Source organism: Passer domesticus, chromosome 10 (assembly GCF_036417665.1).
Source record: "Passer domesticus isolate bPasDom1 chromosome 10, bPasDom1.hap1, whole genome shotgun sequence".
Taxonomy (NCBI): Eukaryota; Metazoa; Chordata; class Aves; order Passeriformes; family Passeridae; genus Passer; species Passer domesticus.
Window position 1 is genome coordinate 7,915,478 of NC_087483.1, and position 19,692 is coordinate 7,935,169.

The 19,692-nt window shown below is 48.6% G+C and overlaps 1 protein-coding gene and 1 long non-coding RNA gene across 4 annotated transcripts in view; one reads left to right on the plus strand and one right to left on the minus strand.

Annotated features, from left to right (window-relative positions):
• The first annotated feature begins 11,823 nt into the window (after positions 1 to 11,823).
• On the plus strand, positions 11,824 to 14,752 carry LOC135308540 (uncharacterized). Its single transcript, XR_010368945.1, has 3 exons — positions 11,824 to 11,864; positions 13,989 to 14,059; positions 14,337 to 14,752. It is a non-coding gene; the product is annotated as an uncharacterized LOC135308540 (long non-coding RNA).
• A 3,014-nt stretch (positions 14,753 to 17,766) lies between these two features.
• VWC2L (von Willebrand factor C domain containing 2 like) overlaps positions 17,767 to 19,692 on the minus strand; it is a 53,700-nt gene continuing 51,774 nt past the window's right edge. For all 3 annotated transcript variants that reach the window (XM_064433601.1, XM_064433597.1, XM_064433598.1), the window contains one exon: positions 17,767 to 19,686. In XM_064433601.1, the coding sequence (XP_064289671.1) occupies positions 19,636 to 19,686 (51 nt within the window). In that variant the 3' untranslated portion in view covers positions 17,767 to 19,635. The remainder of the gene's footprint in view (positions 19,687 to 19,692) is intronic.

Below are 19,692 nucleotides of genomic sequence, written 5' to 3' on the forward strand. Positions count from 1 at the left end.
GTTTTGTGTGTTTGTTTTTAAATTGTGTGTAATCATGAAACTTTGAGTGCAGTAAGTTTGGAGCATCTCTTGCATGAGCTTGGCTGCAGAATAAGTGCATATCCCACACATATCTCAACAGGCAAATGAAAACACCTTTCTGTGAGCTCAGTACAGCTGTGAGGAAGGTGTGTCACACCAAGAGCTGCTTTTGCAGAGGAGGAGGAGCTGTTTCTGTAGCCAGTGCTGCTGGAGGTGCTGTGCCCTGTAGAACCCTTAGAACTATTCACAGCAGGTAGAACAGGTACAGTTTTTAGTAGCATCTGCTAGATTTGAGTAGCTGCAGTATCTTAATCTTATCACTGATGCTAGACTGAGTCATTGCTGTTCACTAAAAGCAGGGCTCATTAAGAAGTGGAACAGCCCATGGGATTAATGGGGTTTGGGGTTTTGGGGAGATAAACCCTGGCAGAGAATGAGGTACCCAGTCAATACTGTGTGGGCTTGGGCATCTGTCTCAACAGGTACAGCACATTTTAACTTGGCATTTCATAGCACATCAATATGCCTCATGCAGTGTTCTTTGCAAAAGTAGCAGTGAATCTCTGCAAAATTCTTAAGAATGGAGCTTTTCTGCCCTGTACCCCGAGGAAATTTGACCCATCAGTAATCCTGCTCTATGTTCTAAAGTGTAGGCAGCACTTTTACAGATTTTAAGAGCTGTTGTTCCTTGGCAGATGCAAAGAAGCTCAGTTAGAAAATTGCCATGAATGTTTTGGGGTTTATTAAGCCATGCTCTGAACTTCAGCCTCGTTCCCTTGAGTACAGTTGTGTTACCAAGCAGTGTTTCTCTGCAATCACAGTAAGAATCACTCCATGTCACACTGAGGAGAGACCCTTACCCAAGATTAACTCTGGCCCATCTGCTTCAGGTCTCTGCAGGAATTCAGAGTGTGAGCAGCTTATGTACAGGTAGCCTTGAAGAGCCTCACAGTAGACTTTGATGCCAGAGCTACAGCAGGTGCCAAACACTACTGAAGCAGGTACACAAAACTTAAAGGTCAGTGACAGACCCTGCTTAATTTGCTCTTTCTCATTGTTAAAAACAGAGGGCTAGCACTTGATAAAAGAGCCTCGTAAGAATAGATCAAGTCCCTTAATCCACTGGATGGGGTTTGGCTCCTGTGAAAGCAAGGCTCTAAACTCCTGCAGCAAGGTGAGGAGTGTGTAGGGATCATTTCTCACTGTTTCTTGTATTCTAAAACCCAGGTGCACTAAAGGAAAGTACTAGGAGGCAGGCTGAACATGGAAAAGGTATTTCAGGAAGAGTGAGAGACTTGTGGTCCTGATGGCCATAGTGGCTGGGCTTAGTCAGAAGCAGTGAGTAGATGAGTTTATCAAAGAAAATCCATATTAGAGCTTAATGAAGAACTTCAGCTGCAACATTAATTAGTGTTCTCCTGCTAATCTGCATGTACTTAATGTGCACTCATGATTGGGGCATTTCATAGAAATTGAGAATAGTTTGGGTTGGAAGGGATCTCAAAGTTGTCATTTAGTGATCATTACCTCACATGAAAAGACAGAAGACCAAGGCTTGTATTCAGGATTATAGATATTTTATTGATCTTGATCAAAAGCACTGTGCATCACAGAAGGGCTTGGGCTGGAAGGAGCCCCAAAGCTCATCCCATCCCCTGCCATGGGCAGGGACACCTTCCCACTATCCCAGACTGCTCCAAGCCCCAGTGTCCAGCCTGGCCGTGAGCACTTCCAGGGATCCAGGTGCAGCCACAGCTTCTCTGGGCACCCTGTGCCAGGGCCTCATCACCCTCACAGGCAAGTTGTTCTTCCTCAGTTAATGATTTTCAAGCATCTTTTCTTGAAAATTATCCATATCTCTTAATTAATTAGCTGATCTGAGACACCTGATAACACCTTCAATAACAGCATCAGGGGTTCAGTGACAACATCAGTTTAACAGCCTGAATAGTTATCAGAAGATAACATTTTTAGTAAATACTGTGAAATTTTTTTGAGAGATGTTTACCTGAACCATTTGCAGAAATATTGAAACAACAGGCAACCAAGTAGAACCCAACAGCAGTAGCTGCTTTTGCTCTCCAATCAGAAATGGCTTACCTGGGAGGTGCTGTGGCTCTGTTTCTCACAGCCCTCTTGTAATGATAACAAGCATGGGAGTGCCCAAAGATAGAACTCTGGTAAAAAGGATGTCAGCAAGTGCTTCACCCAGCTGGCACCTACACAGCCTTTAGGGGGATAAAGCCCCTTTTTTCTGCTCTGTCCCAGGCTGTGAGCTGAGGCTGAACGTGACCCAGCATGGTTATCCCTGATCAGCCTGGGCAAGGCTCACTGGAGGAGTGAGTGACTGAAGGGAATTAATTCAAGGAAGGGAGTAATTCTAGGCAGGGGATTGAAGCTGGTTCTATTTCCTCCATAGGTCTAGTGCCTTAAGACCAGACTTACTCTGGAGCAGTTATTTTGTGTGGCACTCTTGCAGGAGACCTGCATCTTGGCTCCTGAAATTTCTGCATTCTGCTCAGGACAAAGCTGTCTGTGTGGAAGCTGTGGCCTGGTGTAAAACTGCACGTTGGGGTGGGTTATTTGGGATTAGTGTATGAACACAGGGATCACCTGGTGCCCCTGCCTGTGCTTGCTGTGCTGCTTCCAGCTCCTGGAGGCCAGCTTTGCTGCCAGGGTGGCAGAGGGAAGGCAAACACCAGCTCCTCACTGCCAGCCCTGCAGTGCTGACAGGGCTGCTGGGCAGGAGCAGCTCTGGCCTGTCCTGCCCATTGGCTGAGCTGCCAGCAAAGTCTGGGTAGCAGCACCTTGGCATCTTGCTGAGGACAAGTCTGTGAAACACACTAGAACAAAGCTTTTCCTTTTTCCCCCTTAGGCTATTTTGTACTTCAGTGCTGGAAGATCCCCTGGAAATGGGGCTGATGTGATGTCACATTAATCACTTTGGCTCCATGTCCTCTTTCTGCCTTTACTCCCATAAGCAGTTTGATGGAAAGGTTTGAAAAAATAGATATTTTTATTGATCTTGATCAAAAGCACTGTGCATCACAGAAGGGCTTGGGCTGGAAGGAGCCCCAAAGCTCATCCCATCCCCTGCCATGGGCAGGGACACCTTCCCACTATCCCAGACTGCTCCAAGCCCCATCTTTGATGTCTAAGGGTACTGCTTTGTGTTTAAAGAGCCAACAAAGCAGGCTTAAATACCAGCTTAAAAACTACAGCAAGACTCTTTGGACAGCTGGATAGTACTGGCTTGGAAATGGGCAGCAGTGTCTCAGTGGAACAAATGAAGATTCAGTTGTTTTTAATAGCAGTGCAGCATGTTCTATCTTTCCAGACTTGTTTGATTTAAATTAATGGTAGTTTAACTAGTGTTAAATTGCCCTTAAAAGCAGAAGAACATTTTGTGTGTAATCAGATAGAAGAAGGGGAGGAAGCCTCCCCACCTTTATTTATTTTTTTCCTATGGAGAAGATGCACTTTGCGCGCTTCAATTGAATTCCCGGCAGGAGGGCTGGGCTGATGAAGGAGCAGAGAGCCGCCAGCTCCCGCTGCGTGCGTGAGACCCCGCTGTCATTCCCTGCTCGGAGCTGCCGAGGGCCACGGGAGCCTCTGCCCGGGGCTGGGGGTGCAGCAGGGCTGGGCAGAGCTCTGCTGCACCCCGGGAGGAGTCACGGAGCAGCACCGCCCTCGGCTGCCTTGCAGCGCCTGCCCTGCGTGTCCGGGGGTGTTCCAGAGGCAGGGAGGCTCCTTCCCTGGGTTGTGGGCTCCCCTCGGGGCTGTGCCTGCCCAGTCACTGCAGCAGGAGTGGCAGCAGTGCTGCCACGGGGGCTGCACCAGGGCAGGGCTCCCCCCTCGAGCCCCGCAGCAGAGCAGGTACACAGTGACAGCAGGGTTAAAATGGGGATTAAAAATGGAATGTGAAGCAGCAGCTAAGCTGGCTGTCTTGCTCAGCTTGCTGAACTGATAAAAATGTACTTATTTCTTCAGCTGGTGTGGGGCTGGTTTAATTTCCTGCTAGTTTAGTGAACTGCTAATTCTCAGAAGAGCCAGACTCTTGGGTGGGGGAGCAGCTGGGAGGCTGCCTCTGCTGGGGGCTCAGATGCAATAGCAAGGCCTCTGAACTGAGGGTTTGGGATTGCCATACACAGCTGTGTGCTTCCCAGTCCTCTGCAGGGTTTGTGCTGGGTGCTGCTGGAAGCCTGACCAGGGAAATGGTTCTTCCTGCTCTGCTGGAAGTGTCAGCTTTGAACAGCTGGTGCCAGGAGAAACCCAGATCAGCTATGGTTTGGGTCTAGCTGGAATTCATGGTCTAGCAAAATTTAATTCTGCAGCATAAAGGATCTGAAGGAACATTTAAAAAAAAATTGTGAGCCTTTTAATTGAATTAAATATTAATATGGATAATGCAATCAATGCTTTATTGATTGCATTAGCCACAATAATGTTTAATTCAATAAGTCTGCAGTGCTGGATCTTTTTCTTCCCTCATGCAGCGGGGGAATGCCATATGCTCTGCCTGGCTGTGTCCCCCAGGCTTGTTTCAGGAGAGCAGGAGGTGCTAGGATTGGGAGAGGGCAAAGGAGCCAGGCTGTGCTCGGGGTTGAGCTCCTTCCTGTGCCCTCAGGTTGGCTGTGCAAAGCCAGGCTCCCTGGCATGGCTGGATTCAAACCAGTTGCATGCATCTTTTCCCTCTTACAAACAATATTGTTATTAATGCAAACACTGCCCCTGACCCCCTGTGCTTTGCTTCTGGAGCCCGTGCCCCATGCAGTGCTTCATTCCTGCTCTCAGCAGCTGAGTCCCAGGAGCTGTGTCTGTCAGAATGGGAAGATTTTCTACCCTAAGCTCAATAACGTGCTTCTGAAGAGGTGCCAGGTTCTGGTTTAAACCCAGCCAAGCTTGAACAATTTTATCTGTGGTTGTAGGCAGAAGGCTTTTATTAAATTAAAGTCACAGTTTTGTTTAACGGCAAAATCAGAGGCAGATGTTCTCCCCAGCTCAGTCCACTCACACTACAAGGTTTCTGACCTCTGGTTCTTTGTTTGCTGTGTACCTGTTACACAAGATGTGTAAAAACATCTGGAAAGAGCCTGGAATAAACATTTGGGGGTTTTCCAGTGATGTCTTTTAGTGGCTTCTTAGAGTGCTTGATGAAAGCAACCTTGGCTCAGTAAGGAGAGATGGAGGAACTGCCCATACAGAACTGGCAGCTGCTGCAGTGTCTGGGGCTCAGAAGCAGCCTGTCCCTGCCTAAGCTTGGGTCTTGGAAGCCACAGATGTGGTGTCCCAGCCATCAGCAGGACACCAGGCTGCCCAAGGAGCTGGTGGGTGTTTGTGCCTACCCTGCACCCTGGGCCAGCGTGGCACACTCAGGCTTTTACCAATCTCTGAGGAGATTCTCACCAACAGACAGAAAGTGAGGGGGAGAAAGGGATCAGGATTTGATTTGGTCTTGTTGCATCCCGTTTACTTTTGTCAAATCCAAGGCAAAGCCCGTAACCTTGCTTTGATTTCCTCCTTACAGGGCCCAAGTGTTTCAGCACAAAGCCTTATTGGTGTGCAGGGAATCTGGGTGCAGAAAGGATGGGCACACTGAGCTCAGCTGCAGTCAGCTAAACATCAGGACCAGGTTTGGACACATTCTGATGTTTTCCCTTGGTTTTGAGAGCCTGCAGTCAGGTACTTTAGGCAGGATTTGGACTGAAAGACAGGCTGTGAATGCAAAATGCAGTAGAAGCTCCCAAATTCACACATAAATGAGTGAGTGATCAGATGCAGCAGCTCCTGCTGTGGTTGCTGCACACTATGATGCACAAGCTGGAAGGAGCCACAGTTGCTGAAGGCCAGGCAGGGCAGTACTGGCTCTGGATCAGTCTCTGGGTGGCACCACAGTGAGCTGTTAAATTGGGGGTGGCACTTGCACTGCAGGCATGAGCAGGAATATTTGACCATGGCAGGTAAACACCCCTGAGTGCAGCAGGGAGAGAGGCTCTAACCAGGCCTTGGGGTATTCTGCATTGTTCCACACTTAATTAGTACACATTAAGTATTTCAACTGTCTTTGTGTATTATATATTCACTTCTGGTCCCATTCTTTCCCCTTTCTCTTCACATCACTGAAAGAAAAGCACTTAAGTCTTACAATTTCAAAGCAGAACACACAGAAAGTGAAAAAACCCTAAAATAAAGGCATTAGAAGCTGTTCTGTCTCTTCATTGCCATGGTCACTTTCACCTCTTCTGTTCCTTCTTCACACTGTGTCCAGGCTGCTCCTGGTACTTCTTTCATCTTCAAAGAGATGATATTAAAGATAATTTTGTACCTGCTGGGGGAGGAAAGTCATTGTTTCGGTGCTGCCCAGCCCAGCACAAGAACTTGGGAAGGAGCTCATGTTGCACTGCCCATCAGCATTTTTGTGGCAATGGAAGAGGTTTTACACAGGGGCTTCAAAGCTCTGCTCTTGGCATGAGCAACAAAATTCCCCTGCTAAAGGGGCAGCTGTAAAGCTCACCTTCTGAATGCTCCCCTCCCCAGAGCCTGTTTTGCAGGGTTTCTCTGCCCAAAGGAGATGGGAGAGCTCTCTTTGATCATCTTGCACCTGTAACCACCTTTGCATGGGTGCCTGCTGTGCCCACTCCAGCATGATTCCCTGCACTAGAGCAGCTCCACACTCTGGTGCCCAGGCGTTTCCCTCGAATGCATTTTGCATTAGCAGCCAGTATCAGGAAATCTAGTACCAAAAGGTTAATGTACATCCATTAGTCCTCTTCCCCTCTTCTTCTTCATGTGCTTGTAGAAGACAACCAGTTCCATTAAATGCATTAGGTCTGGAAGCCCTTGAAATTCTGTATGTGCAGAGCTGTGGGGCTGTTAATATTGTCCTGTCTGAGCACTACAGGTAAAGTGGGATTTCTGGATGTTGAGTGATACCTTTCAGGTGTTTTCCAGCCTCCATAACCTCTCTCTTCTTCTTAAAAAGAGTTGTAGGGTTTGGAGACCGACTCAGGACTATTTGCTTGGCATCCCCTCCTTGTGTGTGGTCTCTCAGCTATGGGCAGGGTAAAGGAGGAGGGATGCCAGGGAAGTTGGGATGTTGTGTGGGCAGCTGAGCTGGCTTTGACAGCCGGACTGTTCCTCCAGCTGCAGCAAGTGGTTTTCTCCTTCCTCCCCCTGAAGCCAGCATGACAATTTCTGTCCCACTAATTACAGTGAAGCTGAACCCTGTGAGTATCTCATTGCATTCTCTGACCTGCATTTTAGACAAGGTCAAGCTGTTTCAGTGAAAAAAATCTATTACTCTAACAATCCCAAGTGGCAAGGGAGGGCTGGAGCGGGGCTGGCTGTTTGGTTTGCCTCCTGATGTGTTTATGATTTGAGGAGCGTGGCACATGCTTTAACTGAAACCTTGTGTTTTAGCACAGCAGACCTTGGAAAGTCAGTGATTTAGGTGGTGGTGCTGCAGGGCCTCCTGTCTCTGTGTGTACTGGGTTTGCACAGCAAGGTTTTGGGAGCAGGAGAAGCTGCTGGAAGCCCCCACAGGAGGGAGTGGCAGACAGCCTGTGATGCACTGCCTGCAGCCCCCACTCCCTGTCTCCCTTTGCCACTGGGGGAGAGGAGGTAGACAAAAAAAAATATCTCTACTGAAGGCTCAGGGACATGAAGATTTTCAGGTGAAATGGGGACAGACAAAGCAGGGTGCATGAGCAGGTCTGGGCGTGCGAGTTCAAACACAGCAGAATCGTGGCCAAAAGAAAAGAAAAAAATTCCCACGGGCTTTAATTTCACTTAATGAGAAACCATTCACAGTGTTCCATTTCTGATCCATATCTTTCCATTTCTATTCTAATGGTAATTACTGTAGCAGTTTATTAACAAAGAAATCATTTGATAGCTTTCACATGATCCCATACTTCAAGTATCTAACAACCTATTGATTCGATAGCTTGGCAGCATTCCTGATTGAGGAGCTGGAGGTTGATTTTTTTTAATCACTTTGATCGTCTCACATGCAAAGGATAATTATTTTTCTGGTTGAAGCATGTGCTGGATTGCAGAACAATGGAGTCTAAGCATGTCCTTGTGTGGGATCCCTGCTGCACCCACAGTCAGAGTGAGCAGTGGCTGTGCTCTTACAGAGGGCTAAGTTACTGCAATCAGGTATGCAATGCACCTGCACAGAGGTAATTGCAATATTTGTCACCACTGAGTGTAATTGTGCTGCCCAGAGAGCTGTGGATTCCCCATCCCTGGCAGTGTCCAAGGCCAGGTTGCATGAGGCTTGGGGCAACCTGGGGTAGGGGAAGGTGTCCCTGCCCATGGCAGGGGGTGGAACAAGACAACCTTTCGACCCCAACAATTCTATGGTGATTCTCTGATGTCTTTATGGAGGGTTTTGTGTTTGCACGTGTGTGCCCTGCTCTGCTGAGCCCCAGGTGCTGCATGGAACAGGTTTTGCAGTGGCAATGCATTTTGGCAGCTGCAGACTCATGGCACTGCTGGGTGATTCTCCTCCCCTGCTCTCACTTTCTGGACACTTCCTCACTTTCTCAAGGTGACTGGGGACGTTCCCCTGGACACAGCTCCCACTGGGACATAAGGCCAGGACCCTGCAGGAGCTCCTGGAGGGCTGTGCAGTTTGTGAGGGAGGAGCCTGCCAGAGCACACAAGCCCAGAATTGTGCTCCAGCCCCTCAGAGCCAGTCTGCCACTGTCCTGGGATAGCTGGTTTGTGTTTCCACAGGAGTGAAAAATTAGGTTGTGTTTCTGGGAGCAGTGTGTGGCATAGGCTACTTGTACACGTTGCTTTCATGCTTTTTGAGAACTTCTAGGAGATTGTTCCCAATTTTATTGGAGGCCAATGTGGGAATTGTGTTTCTGCTGTTTGATTGGGAAGCTTGCCTAGACAGAGGCCCAGCTAACTGAGCAGGTAGACTTGGACCAAATGGCTTTTGTCACATCATGAGCCCTTCTGAAAGGAATGAGGGGAACAAAATGGATGGAAGCAATTTGTTGGAAGTTTTCTCATGGAAAGAACAGAAACATCTGATGTCCATGAGGAGAACCTGCCACCTGTGTCCACTCAGGGCATTTTTTTATGCACACGCCCCAGATGGGTCCCTGAACTGCTTGGTTAACAATTCATACACTTCTGGAACAGCCTGGATTGATCATGCAATGCCCAGGTGACCCTGCACCCTGTTGGGAATAAGGTGCTGGGAGAACTTGAATTACATGTTGGTCATTTTCTCATCTCATATATCACAGACTGAAAGCTTTATGACTTCAGAGCTTACTGTATTAATTTTATGCATGAGTGCTTTATTTTTGCCATATGAGATATATCACTGGCTTACTAGAGCAAAATATCATTAGACCTGGGAGAGGATTTGGTCACTTAAACTTTGTCACCAAGGATCATTGCACACAGATTATGTAGGGCTGTACTGTGCCATTTCTCATGTGTTTATTAAGTGATTATAAATATCGAACCGCGTGCCTTCAGGGGACACTTGAGATCTGTGACTGCAGTAACATTTCATTTAAAAGGTGGCACACACGCAGTGATTTGTGCCCCAGCAGGGCCCATCAAAGGGTTTGCCTGGCGAGAAGGCAGAGGTCTGTTCCACCTGAGGGAGCTCTCCACAGTTTTTAGGGATCGGTCACAGGTTGGACTCGATGGTCTCAGAGGTCCTTTCCAACCAAAATGGTTCTGTGGTTCTGTCACTGTGCATCTCCTGACATCCTGGTGGCTGGCATCGAGGTCAGGATCCGGTGGCACTTGAGTGAATCACATCAAAGTACTTCAGCTGCTTTGGTTTCCCCCATCTCAGTTCAGGGTGTCAGTCTTGGAAACACCACAAACCTTTGAGAAGTGCTGAGCCTACAGTGTTTATTGTTTCAATAATAATAATAAATGGAATTTTTATATGAACCCATAAAATGCAGCTGTTCACCCTGAACATTCCAACTCCTTCTGCACAAGTAATTTCCTGGCATCAGGTGATAGGACAAGGGGTGATGGCTTCAAATTGACAGAGGGCAGGTTTAGATTAGAGTCAGGAAGAAATTCTCTCTGAGGCCCTGGCACTTCCAGGTTGCCCACAGAAGCTGTGGCTGCCCCTGGATCCCTGGAAGCGTCCAAGCCCAGGTTGGATGGGGCTTGGAGCAGCCTGGGGCAGTGGAAGGTGTCCCTGCCCATGGCAGGGGGTGGGATGAGATGGGCTGTAAGGTCCAAGCCAGGCCATTCCATTTCCCAGACTCTGGAGCTGTGCAGGACCATGGCTGACCACACCAGAGCTCTTCCACTCCTCAATCACCAAACCCAAAGAGCAGCTCCCATCTCCAGATTTTCCTTTCCATTTGCTGCCAAGACTGCCAGCAACCTGATCCCTTCAGTCAGGTTTTCCAAAGCACTGTGTTCCTCTTCAGTCACTGCAGTAGGTTTTATTTTCCACAAAAAATTAGCTTGTAAAGCATCTGCAGGAGAGCTGGTAAAGGCTGGGCCTATTCTGGAAATGGATGCATCTTTAGATCCCTTCTTTCCAAGTAAAATTTTATATTAATGTGTTTCCTGCTGGATAAAGCACAACCTGGAATTGTAGCTGTTCTCCATTTCTGGATTTCCACTTAAATACCGAACAACTCAGGCCCACCTTTGATTCAGTGATCCACAGAAGAAAAAAACAAACCTGTCTGCCTCTTAAAAGTTAATTAATGCTTCTGTGATTCACTAATGAAAAAGACAGAGATGAGAAATAGGTGAGCAGTAAAGAGCTGCATAAATTCACCAACAAAGCTGACAGAAGCCTGCAATTGTGTTCTGAGCCTGAGAACACGAAGAAATGGGGTTAAAATGATTTGTGACCAGGAGAAGGAAGAATTTCCTTCTGTTACATGACTGCATGTAACTTTTATTAGTTTGATGATGTACAGAGGGACTATTTCTCTTGGAAATGGCTTTTTGGTTAACATTTCATTTTCCTCCCCAAAGTTAGCTCTCCTGCAGTGATATGAAACACAGCTCCCTGCAATTTCCTGGCCCCCAAGTTTATGAATAGCACTTGTTGTCATTGCAAATGATCTATTTCAGGCCAGGCCACAGAGCTCTTGTTTTGCAGGTGAGCGAGCCCTCTGCCCTGTATCGTGTGGCATTTCCACAGCAGGGCAAGGCTGAAAAATTGCTTAATAAAAAATAGCAAGGACAAAACTCATTACAGGTTGCATTGATAGTTGCTTCACTTTTATATCAGCTGCTGCTCTCTAGGAATTTGGGTCTGTGCACTAATTTGATGTCACTAAATTGTCCTGGGTTTTGGTGTGACCTATCCCAATATTGTATTTCCAGCCTTTGGCTCTTTGGTATTACTCAGTGCATCCCAATAACACCTGCAGAAGCACCAAGGTCACTCCTGCCTGCAAAAGGCACAGGTTTCCAGGCTTTGAGAGGTGATGCAGATGACCTGGCAGTGGATTAAGATACATTTATCACCACATAGATGTGAGAAAATCAGATGGAGTGGCCTCTTGCCATGGGAATAATTTCCTGTGGGGAATGGAGCTTTTAAGATCATGTCTTGGGAATGGGGAGAGATTCCTGCTCCCGTTGGTGCTGGATCTAGCATCTTCTCATGAGGCCAGTTTTTACTCCTGCATCTTCTCCAGGAGCAGGTTCTGGTCCAAATTTCTGTTTGTTTGAAGGGAATGTGGCTCAGTTGTTTTCATGTTTCGTTGTTTTCACGAAATGTTTTCTAACCTGCTTGGTTTTTCTTTTCTCTTCACAGGTAACAGAAAGGCTTTGGCTTCAAGGCTTCCCTCCAGCACTGGTGGCCCCTGCACATGGAGGTAGCAGAATCTTTGCTATGTGTTATGTTGTACAGGTGTTTCTATTCTCAAAGGAGTGTTTTTAGTCTCAAATTCAAGGCCAAATGCCATGGTTGTGTAACATTACTTGGGGAGTGTGCCTGACAAAATGACAGAACAAGTCTGTGGTGGATGTGGGTGGATTTCTTAAAGCCTCTGTGTGCCCTGCTCGAGGTTAGAGGTGCAGCAGACCAAGCCTGAACAGTGACACTTCCCTTGCTGGGGTGACTCCTTCAGAGGATGCTTCAGTGGTCAGGAATTCAGGTGTGCATCCACCTAAATTTCTATTTTTACGCTGACCTAACCTGCAGAATCTTGTCTCCTGTCTGGGAATTTCTTATTTCTGCTCTCAACATGATTTCACAGAAACAAATTCCTGTATTTCTGCTAAAAGGCATCACACTCATGGGCAGCATACAAACACTGGGGAGTTTTGGCCTAGGAAATGATGGCTGTGGTTTGTGATCCACTTTCTCAAGTCCAGAAGGATGCAGAGAGGTGGGACTGCAAATGGTGATTTGGTCCCCATGCTCCAGCTGGATGGAGACCAGCCTTGGATCTTCTCAGAAGCACCCCAGAGGAGCAGGCAGGGAATCCCCATGGTCTCATGGCACTTGTGCCATGATTTTAGGGATTGTCTTTCCCTGAGTGTCTCCTGCTGCCTTGCCTGAGGCACCTGCACCTCCTTCCATTTAATGCTTTTCATGCTACTGACAAAAGCAGTGGGATTTAGGATGGCTTTTAGGAGGGCTTAAATATCCCGTGGAGCTTCCCAGCAGGATCACAAACACACTTTATTATCCAGGCACGTCTCCATTTGCTTTCCCTTCACGCTGGGGGGCAGGGAGGGGCAGTGCTGTTTGTTTGCAAATGCAATTAGCCCAAGTGCTCAGGCCCGTGGCCAGCCAGGAGGATAACCTTGAATCCAGGGAAGTTAGGGGAAATTTAAAGCCATCTGCAGCTGCAATGGGTCCCCACACAGCCCTTTGGCTCGCAGCTTCCATTCGTGCCCATAAAGTGCGAGAAGATTCGCAGTACAATGGGAAATTGCTTCTTTGGGTATGACAGTGCCTTGACTTAGAAGTGCTTTAACCTTGGCCTCATGCTTCCTGCGGGGCCTGTTTGCTGTGCTGCAGAAGTGCCCACCCCAGCCAGCAATGGATAGGATTTTCCATCTGAGGAAAATTAAAGCCCGGAACCTTTACCATCCTCTCGATGCCAGACATGCTCTACCTGCATTAACTTGAGCTTAATGGACTGCAAAACGAGCCTTTCAGCCTGTATGGGAGTGGATTATTTGCAGGAGAGCAAGTTCCTCACATTTTTATCTCTTCCCTTTCCCAAAGCTTTTGTCCTTTGAAAAAAAAAATTAAAAAAAAAGAGAAAAGGCAAACACAGCCAAATTGTAGGAAGAGAGTCGGGCCCCAGGAAGGCCAGAGAACTGTTTGGGCAAGGCAGAGGGTGCATCCACCAAGTAATGAAAAGAGCAGTGAGCATTGCTCCCTGTCTCTGAAACCAAACTGATGTTTATTAGCCAAGATCTTTGGGGGCAGTGCTGGGGATGGTACAAACCCTCCAGGCCACACTTCTCAGCACACCAGCTGAACTCCTCAGCCTGGCCTTATTGCAGCCTTTCCCTCCAGGTAGGACCTGAGGCTGCAGAAGACAGAGCCTGCTGCTGGGGGGGTGCTCCTGTCTGCAGGGCCCTCATCACCTCACCCTGCTGCACAAGGGGTGATGGTCTCACACTGGAGGAGGGGCAGTTTCTGCTGGGTAGAAGGAAGATGGTTTTTGCACTGAGGGTGGTCAGGCCCTGGCACAGGCTGCCCAGGGGTGGTGGCTGCCCCATCCCTGGGAACATTCAAGGCCAGGTTGGATGGAGCTGTGAGCAGCTTGGGCTAGTGGAAGGTGTCCCTGCTAACTGCAGGGGGTTGGATTGGATGGACTTTAAAAGGTCCCTTCCAACCCAAACTGTTCTGTGAGTTTATGATCATCTCACATTGTTTGGAAAGAATTTAAAGCCTGGTGAGCTCCCTTTTTCACCTGCTTCCTTGGAGTTTTGCTTTCCAGATTCACAAGATTTTTTTTTTCCCCTAAACTCTGTAGGCTTGGATTTGGCTATTTCTCCAAACAGAGCCAAGGCATCACTGAAATCCCTGAAGAGACAATCCATATGGGTAACAGGATAATCCCTGTGCAAACTGGGAGGGAGAATGGGCTGGTGGTTTCTCTTCAAGCTTTCATGGGTTGTCACTGTCAAGACAACAGCAGCCTGGAACATTGTGTGTGTTTAATGACCAAAAGTACCTTCACCGTGTCCTTCCCAGTGCCAGATGCCTTGCAGTCTAAATGAGGATCTTTAATAGGGGCATTAATTATTACTGAAACCCTGCTTTGTCCCATTGAAACAAGTCTAATAGCTCACACTTGCTCTGCCTCTGCTGCTTTCCCCAGATCACCATCTCCTGTATCTGATGCCAGCAGCAGAAAGGCTCCTTTCACCATGGGCCACCAGCATGGGCTGATGTGCAGAAAAGGCCAGGCACAGGTGCAGCTCCAGCTCCATGAGCTGAGGATTGGGAAGGATGCCCTGAAACTGTCAGAGAGCATCACTTGGTGCTGCCACACCCAGGCCCTTGCCTTCTTTTGTGGGAGGCCCATTGCCAAGAAAATATCAGCTCCCAGCTCACAGGAATGCAGATAACTAATTGGAATAATTAATTAATTAAATGCAGATATCTCTTCCCTGTGAGTGTGGTGAGGCTCTGGCACATCCCAGAGAAGCTGTGGCTGCCCCTGGATCCCTGGAAGTGTCCAAGGCCAGGTTGGATGGGGCTTGGAGCAGCCTGGGCTAGTGGAAGGTGTCTCTGCCATGGCAGGGGTGGGATGGGCTGATTTCTGAGGTCCCTTCCAACCCAAACCATTCCCTGGTTCTATGAAATAGTGTCTCCAGGGGATCCAGCACAGTCAGAGGACATGAACTCCTGAGAAAGGAGAGGCTTTGTCTGTCTTGAGCAGCCATGGATAAGACCAAGCTGTCTGCCCAAAAGATGAGGCCATCTCTGCAGGTGGGTGCAACCATCACCTGCCCCCAGGACAAGACCAGTCAGTGCTGGCAGGGGCACCACCTCGTTCTGTGCCATCCCAAAGGAGCCTGGCTTGGCTTTTGTGCTGGGTTCTGGCTTTCCTTCCAATTTCCTAGTGCATAATTATCCCTTTGTCTGTGCGTGGCTGAGTGGGGGCATGAGCTGGCATCTTCTGAGAGAAGAGCTTTTTTAGGTACTGGACTTAGTCATGGTAAAGAGATACTTTGTCTTAAAAAAAATTTAAAAAGGTAGTCTACCTGCAAATACAAATAAATCCATATGGTGTATTTAGATGGCCCTTGAAAGGTTCCAACCCAAACCATTCTATGATCCTAAATATATAAATACAGGCAATTCCTTTCCATGCCTTCCATCCCCTGTGTTTTAAAAGCTAAGCTTCCACACCACAAGGAAGCTGGATTCTTGATAAATTTTTCATTTTCTCTATTGACTTGCTGTTGCAAACCCATGTCCTTTTGCTGTGCAAAGGGCATTCATTTGCCCTGTATCCACACGGGCCCTCTTTCCCCTTTAACAACCACCAAAGAGAAGCACTTTATTGCTCTTGCTGGAATCCTGGGATTTGCTCTCTGCTTTTTCCTCTAGCTGGACAGGGGTTGCTGCAGTGGATCTGGCATCCAGGGGATGGTCACCAGGGCACTGTGTGCCACTGAAGCCATCGTGTGCTGCTGCCTCAGGAGCCCTGGTGGGATGGAGAGTACCCCAAGCTGGGTTTTCCCAGGCTCAGCCTGGTTTGGAGAGTGATTTGCAGCTTCCTGGGGGAGAAAGACATTGCCCTGCTGTGCTCCGGAGCTGAGTCATTCCCCCTGGGGTGTGCAGGAAATAATTCTGTAATTATAAAACAATCTTGACTAATGGCATATTAATGAGGACAGGGAAAGGTGATGCTCCTGGGATGGGCTTTCCCACTGCTAGGAGAAGGAGGAGGGAACTGTACACAGCTGCTGCATTTGGGGGCAAAAGTGGCATCACATCAGCGAGGTTTGGGTGTAAGAACCTTAAGAGGAAGGACTTTTCCTGACTGGGGCTGTTTCTTCTGCAAAATTCACTGTTGCTCCTGCTGAAGGTGTTGCCTCTGAGCTGTCTTGCTCCAGTTCCAGTCCTTTTGGCTCCCTTTTCCAGCCACATCTGCTAGGCTGTACCATTTCTATCTCCCCTCATTTTTCCAACCCATCAACTCTACCTTCCCCTACCTTCTGCCCTGCCAAAGCCCTCTGCTCTTCTTCACCCCTCAGCATCTTCCCTCACCTTTATCCACCTTCCCTCCTCCATCTCCCACAAATACCTGATGTATTTTCAAGAGTGTCAGCCTGGGGGCACGGGGAGGACGGTGCCCACAGAGGGGGTTGTGCTCTCCCATCTGATAACATATGTACCAGGCACCTTTCCCTTCAGCTGGCAGCCTCTGGAAGCCCAAGATGAACCTTTCAACAAGATTAAAGAGATGGTATTAATTGCTATCGATCACGGGTCAACAAATTAAATTGCATCTGCAACTGCATCTCTGAAAGGTCTAAATGAGAAGAGTAGTTAATGGGGCTGGCTGGCCCAGAGCTGTGATTAATTAAAGAAAGAAATGAACTACAACATTTAAAACATAAAAAAAAAGAAGGAGATTGGGATGGGGATGACATTCTGTAGTGTATCTGGAGAGTGCCTGATGGGAATTCAGTTCTGGTTCCACCCTGGCCTGAGAGGGGCTGATGGGAAGCAGAGTAATGGTGATGATTTTTGGGGCTACTGGCACCCCCAGTGCTGTGGAGACACTGCCCACCTGTGACTGGCAACTCTTCCACACAAACAGTGGAAGGCTTCCTAGAGAATGCTCAGTGCCCTTCACTTCTCCCTGTGGTCCCAGAGCTGTGGAGTCCCTCGGTGGGACTGTCTGACACTGCTGGATTTGGGGGATCAGTTTCCTTCTACAGCCACGGAGACCTTGCAGACACATCCACAATGGGATCTGCAGGTTTCCCCCATGTGACCCAGAGCAGCTCCTGCTCCCTCTGTGGGGTCCTTGGGGTCAAGGGATCCCCATCTGCCTCTTCCCATTTATTTTCCACAGTGAAGGGCAAAATCCTGAGCATTCCCATGTTCCTTTGCAGTGCCCCTGCTCTTGCCATGCCATTCCAGCACTGCAGCTGGGACAAAAGTACTCCTGGGTGGGAAGAAGGGTGCTACTGTGACTCCTTGGGAAATAATGAAGTAGCACAGCATGGAATGGAGATGGTGCTTAATTAATAATGAAGAAAATAATAATATGTGGCACGTATAGTGCTGTACTTGTTCCAAGCACTGTACAAACATTAACTACAGTAATTAAGCTGTAATTAATTAGAGTAACTACTAATCAGTGTAAATAATGATGCATCTGGAGGTATCAAAAGGAGTTTGTGAACTGAAAGCAAATTTCCATGTTCAGGAAATGGCATCAAATATAAAATGGCACCAGTAAAAGTAACAAAAAAGCAGATGGAGGTTGAAGTGAGAGCCTGGGAGCTGTGTTGGTCCATGGCAGCTCCACAAATGGGAATCCTGGTTTGGCAAAGCAAATCTGGTTTAGTGAGTTACTGCTGAGACACTTCCTGAGCAACCCATCCCATCCATGGGGTGCTCATGGCTACTTCCAGGCTCCCACCTGCTCTTCCCATCCCAGCTGCACACACCAATACTGTGAACTGGAGCAAGGGATCAGATGGGGAATTGGGAGCTTGAGGGGCTGATGAGCAGCAGAGTAAAATACACCACAAATATGTAATTTTGGGGTTTTTTTGCTGGTTCACACACTTTATATTTAACAAAATAATTTTTTAATAATATAGTCTTTTACACATCAAATATTGTTTCTAGGACCCCTCCCTCCCATTTGTACAGATTTTTTTTTTTTCTCACTAGTTTCAGGCACACTATTGTTTGAAGGTTTTGAAACTGGATAGTCATTGACAGGCAACAGCTTACAAAGGAACGTGGCGATGACGTCTCGCACGGTACCTGCTCAGCCACAGGACAGCAGCTGCTGTGCCAAGTGCTCCTCCCACCCTGCCCTCCAGGGAAACACCAAAACGGGGAAGAAATTAAATATAAAGGCATTAGTGTGTATAAACTGAGCCTGATGTGCTGAGCTGCTTCGGTGAGAATGCTGTGGGGAGGATTTGCTGCCGTCACTGTCGAGAGCGGGTGCTGCACTGGAGCCTGAACTCTGACCAAAATGAGCACCACCACCCCCATGGCACTGACCAAAGAGCAGGGAAGCAAGCGTGGACAGAGATGGGAAAGGCCCCTGTGTCTCCATCACCAATGGAGATGACATTGGTGGCTTTTCTTTCACAGCACCGCCTGGAAGCTGCAGCCTGAGAAAGCAGGAGGTGCCAGTGCTGGAAAGCCTGATGGGACCCTTGGCTGCTGGGACCTCTGCAGGCACAGGGAGCAGCTGCTTTGGAGGACAGCCCTCACAGGAGCCCAGCCCAGCCTGCTGCACCATGGCTTGCTTTGTCCCCAGCAGGGTGGATGCTCCCAGGGAGAGCCAGGGCAGCTCCCTCCCACTGCAGCAAAGGGTCTTACCTGCCAGCCGAGCCAGTGTGGTGCTGCCACAGCTGTGGGACATTCCTGGGAACCTCCAGAGTGGGGTGATCCCGTATTTCAACTGTGACCTGCTGTCACTGAAGGCAATGAAACACTGCCCTTGGCTCCAGTGAGAGCAGCCTCAGGATGGGACAAGGCAGGTGAGCAAGTGCTCAGCCCAGGAATCAGCTTGGGCCCTCTTCCCTCTGCTCCACCACTGATGCCCCAGCCAGGAATCTCACACAAACAGGCCAGGTAAGATGTTGCTTTCATGGAGCACTTTCTGGTTGCTGCCCCAGCCTGTGGGCCCTGCTCCCATCAAGGTCACATTGACTGTGTAGGTGTCTTCAACTTTATTGTCCCCACTCAGTGGAGAAAGTGTAACACAGATACAGCTTTGTGTCGTGGCTGTCCAGTCTATACCTGTGCATCTACCTCGGTCCTGCTGCAGGTTACATTCCAGTTGGGATTTTTTTTAACCCCCCCCCATCCCTTGTAATTTCTGCCTCCCTCCCATCCTTAGTGCCACCTGCACTTACAGACACGATACAAATGCTCCATCTATTGCTCCACTCGTAGCTGTATTGTCCCGATGATCCCAGCTTAGGAAGATACTTAAAAAAAAAAAAATCACAATAGCAAAAAACCTTCAAATAAATAGCTGTGAAAAACCCCAGATCCACACTGTAGAAAGTGAGAGCAGTGAATCCATCGGTGCTCGGAGGCATGGCCAGGCCAGGAAGGTGTGTGGGCTGTTTTCCTGCTGTCCTGCCCCACAGCAGAGCAGACACCGGGGGCAGAGTGTGAGCAGCAGGACAGGAGCTGCAGGGGCACGGGGACACCCTGCCCAAGGCACCCAGCTCTGCTCACGTGGCACCCACGCAGGGCTTGCAGCTGGCAGGAGGGCGGACACCGGGCAGCATCGAGGCCGTTCCTTCATCACCATCATCACCATCATCACATCGCGCGAGCGGGCGGCTGCCAGGGCTGCTACAGAGCCTGCTTGCCCTGGCACTCGCGCTTGGAGCACTGCGCTGGCTTCCACCAGTCCCCGTTGTGGCAGTGGCAGATGTTGCAGTCGTCCACCTTCACCTCGATGCCCGCGGGGATGATCGTGGTGCCCGCAAAGCAGTTGGGACCTGCGG